The sequence below is a fragment of the Acipenser ruthenus genome, chromosome 7 (genome assembly GCF_902713425.1).
Source record: "Acipenser ruthenus chromosome 7, fAciRut3.2 maternal haplotype, whole genome shotgun sequence".
Classification (NCBI taxonomy): Eukaryota; Metazoa; Chordata; class Actinopteri; order Acipenseriformes; family Acipenseridae; genus Acipenser; species Acipenser ruthenus.
The window spans coordinates 7,784,967-7,795,109 of NC_081195.1; the positions used below are offsets into that span (position 1 = coordinate 7,784,967).

Consider the following 10,143-nt stretch of genomic DNA (forward strand, 5'->3'; position numbering starts at 1 on the left):
GCAGCAATTGTTTTTTGTATATATTTTTTATTTTTATTAAAGTTCATAAAACTAAGAATTATGTACATTTAAAAAAATGCGTTTCATTTAAAAAAAAAAATAATATATATTTTTTTACTGTAATCTGAGGTATTTATTAAAAACCAGTGCAGAATGATATGTAAGGATAGGTGGTGGAGCTATAGCGATATTAACCCTTTTTTCTCCTGTGTGCCCCCATGCTTGTTGTGGGGTTTAACTTGGTTTGTATTATGGGGTAAAAAGGGTTAACAGCTGCTGTCTTTAATGCATGTGCAGCAACTTTTACATCTAACTCTACTGGAAAACCAACAGGGGTTTGGTCTGGTAATGTCTCTGTTTATGACCCTGTGATGCTAATGCTTAGTTTGTGAAGTCTTTTAATTAGAACATATAGCCTGTCATTTTCTTTACTGATATAGTTTTTCCATGTGTCTGAGACCCGATAAAGTAAGCCCTACCTCCAACCTTAGACATTAACCCCTCACTGACTCCCTGTAATCCACGCTGTAACCATACAACATTGCTGCTATTTGGGTTGTTGATTGGCCCACTCCCGGATGAGCTGATTGGCTATGGCTGTGCGGGGAGGGACCCAGACTGGCGTGGCCCTGCCAGCTCGCTCCCTCGGCGGTCTCTTCCGCTCCAGAGCCTCCCTCACCTCTCCTGCGCTGAACCAGCGAGCATCCTCCAGCTCCACACTGTTCACACTGATCTGCAAGGGGACAGCAGAGTCAATCACACAGTGGCGAGACACTGTACACACAGGTCTGTTTATAGAGCTCTACAGAGCTCTCAGCATCATGTCTGACCTCCAAATCCTTAACCCGTTTACTCTATCTAGCATATGCATTATTTCTTATATCACTAGGGGGCAGAGGGTCGCAAGGGAACAGGTTACTGGGTACACTTTGGTGTACCTTGTGTACTTCAGACATGATTCTGAGAGCTGTTTTTGATGCCACAGTGGTACTTTAAACTTTTTAAAAGTTGTAAAAAGTCACCTGATAAATCTAATTACATTACACTATGTAACACAATTTTTGTTCCTGGGTAGTAAGTGTTATTTCCTAATTGCTTATGCCTCAAAAGTATAGAAAATGGCTATTATTCCCCACAAACTTTGCTTTTGTGACCAGGACAGTGATATTTTGAAATTTACCTATTTCCAATGAGAAAACGGGCGAATTTGTGTCTTTTCGTTCACATAGTCAGAAAAAAACAACATATGAATCCAAATTAACATGTATTTATACTAAAGTAATACAAACATGACTACAAAAGATTTAAAAGTGAGTAGTTTTTCGAGATTTATGATTGTACTGTAAATCACTTTCATGAATCAGCCCCCAAATGTAGTCTCCCATTATGTTCTCGTTATACTGTCCTTGGTAGCGGCGTTCAAAGACCAGTATATCCTGGTGGAAGCGCTTGCCTTGCTCCTCCGAGTACGCTCCCATGTTCTTCTTGAATTTATCAAGATGAGCATCAAGGATATGGACATTGAGGGACATCCTACAGCCCATTGTGCCGTAGTTCTTCACCAGAGTGAAAACCAGCTCCACATAGTTTTCGGCCTTGCGATTGCCCAGGAAGCCCCAAACCACTGTGACAAAGCTGTTCCAAGCCGCTTTCTCCTTACTAGTGAGCTTCTTGGGGAATTCATTGCACTCCAGGATCTTCTTTATCTGTGGTCCGACGAAGACACCGGCTTTGACCTTTGCCTCAGACAGCTTAGGGAAGAAGTCTTGAAGGTACTTGAATGCTGCCGACTCCTTATCTAGAGCTCTGACAAATTGTTTCATAAGGCCCAATTTGATGTGCAGTGGTGGCATCAGCACCTTCCGGGGGTCCACCAGTGGCTCCCACTTGACGTTGTTCCTCCCCACAGAGAACTCGGTCCGCTGTAGCCAGTCCCGCCTGTGGTAGTGCGCCTTGGTGTCCCTGCTGTCCCAAAGGCAAAGATAGCAGGGAAACTTGGTAAAACCGCCTTGGAGACCCATCAGGAATGCCACCATTTTGAAGTCTCCTATGACCTTGATGCCATCTCAGAAAAATGCAGATATGTATCCACTTAGGCAGCTGGAACTAAACTGAACTGGTGGGCTTAAGGCCCCTGTATTTATACTACTATTTATATTACTGGAAAGTTCTAGAAAGTTCTAGAAGTTACTCCAAGTTTACTCAGCACTGAATCTATCTGGAATGTTGTGGAAAATAGGTAAATTTCAAAATATCACTGTCCTGGTCACAAAAGCAAAGTTTGTGGGGAATAATAGCCATTTTCTATACTTTTGAGGCAAGCAATTAGGAATTAACACTTACTACCCAGGAACCAAAAAAATAAAAAAAATTGTTACACAGTGTTAATAGCCCCTGACTTTAATAGTATTGGCAATTCATAGCTGTGATATTTGACACCCAGGCTCTTTTGAGGTAGGTGATTTCCCACACATACAGTTACAATACAGACTCGCTGCTGATGCAGTACCTGGGTTTGTCCGGGGTTGACAGTAGCGTGGCAGGCCATCATGAGAGAGCTGTTTGGAAAAGGCCAGTGCTGGGAGCCTGTGTACCACAGAGACTCCACCTCGAGACCTACCTCCTCCGCCACCTCCCGGTGCACTGTCTCCTCCACCGTCTCACCTGCAGGGGGCGACACTCACAGTCACGCCAATACACTGCTCCTACTGGACACCATACTGGAACCTCATATCACAGCACATACTAGATGTAACGGTCCAATCAAAAACCTATAACGGTGCACATAGGCCAATGCTCCTGCTGTCAAGTTTGTACTGTTTTCGGTTAAATTGCAATAAATCCTTAGGTGTTATTGACCCATGCACCTGTGTCTCTCAGTATAGTGTGGCTCTCATCAGCTTTGACACCTCTGCGGTGTGGAATGAGTTACTTAGCTATGTTGTTGGTGCTGTATCACTGGGATCCTATATAAGCGGACTTATTTTTGAGATCGATTGGCTACTAGGAATCGGACAAGCACTGATTGGCTAGATTGCCTCCTCTCATTCGTAAATGTTCTTAAGTTTTTACTCAAGCTGAAGCGTGCCAATGCGCGACATGGATAAGATGTAACACATACGTTCCCTTACCTACATCACAGAACCCAGCCAGGGCGCTGTACATTCCTTTGGCAAAGGATGCCTGTCGTGCAAGCAAGCACCGGCTACCGTCTGACACCAGGGTGATCACCACCGGCGCCATCTAATGGGACAAAACGAGAACTGCAAGAGCACCACCAACAGCTTGTAAGTTTTATTGAAGCAATAAGAAGTCACAGAGCTCAACTTATCCTGACACGACTGCACACCTAGATTAGAACAAGGCCCATTGTTGTTCCTACAATGGCATTCATAGTGCTATTGCTTCCTAAAAAACACTAAATATATATGATATTAAGGTAGCTGACAGACTGAAAGAGTTATGTTAACTCTTTCAGTCAGTCAGGAAAAAAAAAAGTGCCCCACAAATATAATGATAATTGCGTAAAAAGTATAGAACAACTTATAAAACTGCACTAGCAGTTTCATAACAAATGCTTTATAGAGGTTGTTTTCTGTGAGGTTCAACATTTTATACTGGGGTCTTCACGCCCCACAAACCTACACTAAGAATTGTTTTCAGGACTTGCAGATGCACAGGGATGCCTGTATGTTACAAGGCAATTGAGCAGGGAGTAGGTTAGGCACTGAGACAGCCCCTCACCTGTGGATAGTAGATGGCCCCATTGGCGTGGCACAACCGCTTGCTGCCCGCCTGGTTCCTCTGGGTGAGCTGCCCGCTCTCGCTGCAATACCTGTGGGTCTGGTGCCAGCGGAGCAGGGCCTGGCTCTGGAGACAGAAAGAAACACGATACCAATTCCCTAAATTAAGTTTATAAACTAAGGCTCGGAAGGAAGGACTGCCCCAAATTCTCACCTATCAGAGCAATACAAATAGACTGGTATCTTATCCCTCTATTGTATTTGAATTATTCGCATCCCTCAACTTTTGAGGCAATCAATAAAATATTCTGTCTTGGTCCTGATCTACTTAAACTAAACTCCAGCCACTAAATTCATTACAGCTTTCTGAAAGTCGTGCAGTCTTTATAATAGCAATTACAGTATGTGCAAAACCAGTCAAATCCTATTATTTAATATTTCACTAAATACCTGGGATATCAGTGGAAGATCATGTCCGTTTAGGAGAAAGAAGGCCTTCCTCAATTCCACGAACTTGCCAGTAACCTGTGACTCCACGCTCTCTTTCTCCAGTACCCCTAGGAACACACAACGCTTTTGTAATTGTCTTTTTAGAAAAGTCACACAATGAACGCAAAAGACACTGAAAACATGCGAGTCGCAGGAAAAGCAGGGATGGGTTCCTGAGAACAGGCACTGTGTGGAGTTGGCTTCTGGGAGATGGAGTAGTCACACCATGTCTCTCCTAACCAATCACTGCGTTTCTGTGTTCATCGTGTGACTGCTCTCGCAAGGCATTAAAGGGTTAATAAGTTAATGTTATCTCACCGAGGTCCAGAGCAAACTGAGTCACATGGCTCTCCGAACAGCCAATCAGAATAGACTCCTGCAGAAGGTCTTCATTCTGACCCAGCTTTCCCAGAATCCCCTTCAGGTCTGAAAGGGTAATGCCAGCCATTTTAAAATGCTGCAATGCTACAATGACAAAGAATCTCCAAACAGAGGCAGAAAGTAGCAGTTCTGTTACTGTTCAGAGTGCTGTAACTTCTTGCTATATTTAATTATGTTAAAAAGATTTCATTACTCTCTGAAAATCTGCATGTTCCTTTGGTATTTCTTTTAAAATAGGATAGAATTAAATATGTTCATATAATTGAATGTATAATTCATTAAAGAGTAAGTAACGGGGTTCTGAAAAATATAGCCTTAAACATCCCCACGTGTCACTACAACTGTTTAATGTACCTGTCATTTTTCTTGCTAATGTACCTGAAGCCTGCATTGCTGGAGTTGTGTATCCATCATACTCTGCTTTCTGAAGCAGTGGCGCCAGCTTGTGGAAGAGGTAGATACTGCCAGAGTCCATCGCCTTGCGGCACGCCTCATCCTCCTCCTTCAATGTGAACAAATAGCTGCCGGGTCAATCGAGGAACAACAGGCATGACTGAAACCATCATTACAGTGCAGAGTATTTTTTTTTTAATGTCTGAATGGGGCATGCAAAAGTAGCTATCATAGACTATGGAGTTTGTTGTAAAGAGACAACATGCTAATATTGACTATTTTACTTAAGTAGGTGATCGCAATCATGTATACATGTGGGAAAAATCGATACACTTTCCTTTTTACTTCTAACTGAATTTTATTCACAGTGTCAGCTGGGGTCAAACATAATAATTTCATTTTTCTTTGAATGGATACTTGCAAAGCACACAGAGGCCCCTGGTGGTCAAGTGTTGGAACTGCAGCAAGGACCTCAACGAGGGAACGCCGTTGAACAACTGGATTCTATAATCAGACGCAGAATTCCAAGAAAAACGATAGGGTAAGAAACTCACCGCATCCGTGAGACGTAACTGGAGTACAACCGGGAACCCAGAATGCCGGTTCTGAGGAGAACCCGATTAAACCTCTGCATTGTTTACTGGGGTGCTCAGTTGCTGCCCGCTGCAATCACTGTGTGGTAACGAAAGCCTCCTTCTGCAACAGAGAGGCAGCATTAAGGGGCTCTGTAACAACGTTTCTAATGCTAAAAAAGTTGAACCAGCTTTTATGTAACAAAGTATCTATTCAGGTCCCCTGGATCTGCTGCCAAATGAACACTCTCAGTTTAAAAGTAACTAATATGCAAGGTCAAAAAGGCGAACAAACTCCCACCCTCCCCATTCACCTTGGAGTCGATAAACAGTATCGCCTGATTAATATGCATGCATGTGTGTCATGCGGTAGAAAAATAAACACGTACGTAAACTGCCATCCGGTGAACCAAACAATGTATTTGAACATAAGGAGCAGACTTTTAAAAGTCAATCTGTTACGCAAACATGGCACGTCACACAGACCCACTGAATACACTTACGGCGACCTGGTTGTGGAGTGTCAAATCAAACACAGGACTCAACCAGCTGTGCAAACGCGGGGGTTGGGGGGGGGGGGTACAGTGAAACCTACTGTACGTGTTTGTTTTGTTACCGATTAATTACACCGACTCCGCCAATATTGCCCTTAGTCTGACGAGTTTGTAATACATCAATTGATACTGTATTTAGCATGCATATATATTTGGTTAATATAACATTCAGTTGAAATATAAATAATCCAAATGAAACTAAAATATGTTTATGAAACATTCACAAAACGGAAGTCGGTGCTCCACAAACCTGAATTGCGCTTCCGGGTTGCACTTTAAAATCTCGCATTGGGTTCTGCCAAATTGATTTTGGAATACGAATGAGAAGAGAGAAAACGAAAAAAATATATACTTTGATTTCAGCAAAACCACAATTGTGTTCTCGGATTGGTACTTACAACGGTGATTATAATAATCCTTAATATAATATGTAGCGTTTTGTTAAATATATTATTTAAGGGACTTGTTTGCTGTCTTTCCAAGCTGACCTGTACTGTAGGTTGCTGCCAAATGAAGTGTTGTTCCAGGATTAGCTTTCACAGACGCGATTTAATTATTGTATTGCTTATAATTTGGGCTTCTGATTTTCGGTTTTAACCGATAAAACACCCCCGATACAAAAAAAAAACAAATAAAATCGGTGGATAGCCCATAAACATCAGAAAAACTGTGGAAATGGTTAATCAATTCACGTTGACTTTACCCTTTTCCCATTAAAAAATAAAACCTACAACAAAAATGGCTGTATCTGACTAGTATCTATCATTGATTCATTACTTAAACCCGCCCTAACTACTGAGTTTCAGCACATTCCTACGTTTCTATTGGAGACTCCGCTTGCGAGATTTAAAACGAGATTACAATCAGGATGGAGGCTTGTTAGCGGGATTTAAAGCTATATTACAGTTAAAATACAGATTTAAAAAAAAAAAAGAATTGTGGCGAAATGTACAAAAATGCCTACACACAAAAACCCCAGAAGAATGTGCCCGTGACCATAGGGATTTCATTGTGGAAGACAGCAATGGAAAGAAGGTACAACTTAAGTGTGCAAGTACTGTCGAGTTACTTTATATATTTTGACAGAAAAAAACAAAAACAAACGCTCAATCATTTTGGAAAGTAACCCAAAACACTAATTTCATATAGTATATCAAAAACGAAAGCCCCGAAAAAAAACGATTTACATAAAACTCGAAAATAGCTAAAAATAAGCACCCAAAAACAGAAGCCCTACTTATAATTTATTCAACATACCTGCCCCTTTCTTTAAAATTAAGGCAATTTTCTCTTCTTCAGACCTGTTGGTAGACGATTGGTAAAAGACAACAACAATTACATTTAAAATAAAATAAAAAATGCCGATAGTGCAACATATGGTTATCGTGCACGCTGAAATAGAAATATAAATCTGATTTGAATTACTTCTTGTTTGCTTCTGACTGTGTCTCCTGCCCTGAGCCCCGTTGTTGAATTAATAATTATATAAGGGAAATGTCTAGAATGTGGCCGTCTCTGCTTTGAAGCCACGTTGTAGTTTAACCATTAACAAGACCCGTGCAGGAGTATTTATGTACTGATGTACAGCGGTGGTTCAGGGGTTCATTGTTTGGTATTTAGTTTTGTAGGTTGTTTATTATTACAGAGTTATTTGATTTATTTATGTACTAAACAGCTTGGCTTACTACATATGCTCCAAATGGATAATTGCAAAGCATACGACATGGTTTATTTAGATTTCCAGAAAGCTTTTGACAAAATCCCGCATAAAAGATTAATCCTCAAACTGAACGCAGTAGGGATTCAAGGAAGCGCATGCACATGGATTAGGGAGTGGTTAACATGTAGAAAACAGAAAGTACTGATTAGAGGAGAAACCTCAAAATGCAGCGAGGTAACCAGTGGTGTACCACAGGGATCAGTATTAGGTCCTCTGCTATTTAATCTACATTAATGATTTAGATTCTGGTAAAGTAAGCAAACTTGTTAAATTTGCTGACGACACAAAAATAGGAGGAATGGCAAACACTGTTGCAGCAGCAAAGGTCATTCAAAATGATCTAGACAGCATTCAGAACTGGACAGATACATGACAAATGAAATTTAATAGAGAAAAGTGTAAAGTATTGCATGCAGGCAATAAAAATGTGCATTATAAATATCATATGGGAGATACTGAAATTGAAGAAGGGAACTATGAAAAAGACCTAGGAGTTTATGTTGACTCAGAAATGTCTTCATCTAGACAATGTGGGGAAGCTATAAAAAAAAGACCAACAAGATGCTCGGATATATTGTGAGAAGTGTTGAATTTAAATCAAGGGAAGTAATATTAAAACTTTACAATGCATTAGTAAGACCTCACCTAGAATATTGTGTTCAGTTCTGGTCACCTCGTTACAAAAAGGATATTGCTGCTCTAGAAAGAGTGCAAAGAAGAGCAACCAGAATTATCCCGGGTTTAAAAGGCATGTCGTATGCAGACAGGCTAAAAGAATTGAATCTATTCAGTCTTGAACAAAGAAGACTACGTGGTAATCTGATTCAAACATTCAAAATCCTAAAAGGTATAGACAATGTCGACCCAGGGGACTTTTTTGACCTGAAAAAAGAAACAAGGACCAGGGGTCACAAATGGAGATTAGATAAAGGGGCATTCAGAACAGAAAATAGGAGGCACTTTTTTACACAGAGAATTGTGAGGGTCTGGAACCAACTCCCCAGTAATGTTGTTGAAGCTGACACCCTGGGATCCTTCAAGAAGCTGCTTGATGAGATTCTGGGATCAATAAGCTACTAACAACCAAACGAGCAAGATGGGCTGAATGGCCTCCTGTCGTTTGTAAACTTTCTTATGTTCTTATGTTCTTATTCGACTGTTAAATAAATACATCAATCAATAAATAAATCAAAACTTAAAAAAGGTAGGATACTAAATTATGCTTTCAGAAAATAAACATTTAAAAGAAATAGTTTTGAAAAAAAGTGAAAAAGCACATTGTCTTATAAGAATAAAACAATTGCAATAGTATACTACTAACAAGAATCAGCTAGAGCAATCTATAGTCCAATGAATAATATTATATCTGTAAACACTTATAGGGGTGGATCGCTAACCCAAAGTGTAGCAGGAGAAGTTACTTTTCCCAGTAGTTTCTTACTGCCTTCATACCGTTCAGACGATTTTATTACATTGGCTCTTGCTTCACAAAAGGATACAATACATTAAACAAAACAATGTCAATTTTTATAGCGCCTTTCACACAAAGTATCACAAAAGCCCTTGTGATAAAAAAAAACAAAACATGATATATAATGAGTGAAATTAACAAAAGGAAGTACAACCACTTAAGCTATTTTGCAAATGCCAACAAAAACAAATGTCTGTATATTCTTCTTTTTTCTGAGACCATTCTTTTTTTCAATGAAGTTTACAAACACATCTTTAGCTTGCCCAGCACATGCGGTCTGATTTTGAAAATGCACGGTTATGCGCTATGTTTAGTAACAAGGAAACGCTCACTCCAGAACTAGGCTGATTTACTGCCCTGAAATTGATGCTTACTATATTTAAATTCTGCCTGTTTCTTCAAGGCTTTGAAATATGGGATCAGTGGTTTTCTGCACAGTAATGTCTGCTGCAGTATTAAGCCGCTGTTTAGTAGGAATGCACGTACACTTACACTCTCTGCTCTGTTTAATAATATGGATGTTTTCTTTCAGGTGCACAATTTGTTATTGCTTTAAAATGTGCCTTGCAGCATGTAACCAGCCAGCGACCAGACCTAAAGATCTATGGACATCAGTTTCCTTACAGTCCTGTCTAACCAATAGGCAGGAGGGCTTGCTGTGCCCCTAAGCTTTGGAAGTCCTTTCCTGGGGCAATTTCAGAATGTGATTCCTACTGTATCTGATACCCTGGCTGAAATCATACTCATTTAGCCTGGTTTGTTGTTTCTTTTCTGTCTGGATAAATGATCCAGGGTAGGTTCAAACTTGGGCCAGTTTTCT

General features: G+C 40.4%; 1 protein-coding gene across 10 annotated transcripts; it reads right to left on the reverse strand.

Moving 5' to 3' along the window:
* Nucleotides 1-7: 7 nt before the first annotated feature.
* nudt13 (nudix (nucleoside diphosphate linked moiety X)-type motif 13) lies at nucleotides 8-7,669 on the reverse strand. Of its 10 annotated transcripts, XM_059026245.1 has the most exons (11): nucleotides 7,558-7,668; nucleotides 7,390-7,433; nucleotides 6,383-6,427; nucleotides 5,561-5,702; nucleotides 4,992-5,134; nucleotides 4,551-4,658; nucleotides 4,194-4,300; nucleotides 3,745-3,870; nucleotides 3,132-3,243; nucleotides 2,510-2,664; nucleotides 8-733 (listed from the first exon to the last, which is right to left on the reverse strand). In XM_059026245.1, the coding sequence occupies exons 4-11, from the start codon at nucleotides 5,638-5,640 to the stop codon at nucleotides 548-550; spliced, it is 1,017 nt and encodes a 338-aa protein (XP_058882228.1). In that variant the 5' UTR covers nucleotides 5,641-5,702; nucleotides 6,383-6,427; nucleotides 7,390-7,433; nucleotides 7,558-7,668; the 3' UTR covers nucleotides 8-547. The 10 variants fall into 10 exon arrangements, with proteins under 10 accessions (XP_058882228.1, XP_058882235.1, XP_058882226.1 ...); XM_059026252.1 differs by lacking the exon at nucleotides 6,383-6,427 and having other exon boundaries at nucleotides 4,992-5,115; nucleotides 7,558-7,669; XM_059026243.1 differs by lacking the exon at nucleotides 6,383-6,427 and having other exon boundaries at nucleotides 7,558-7,669.
* Between the last annotated feature and the right edge of the window lie 2,474 nt (nucleotides 7,670-10,143).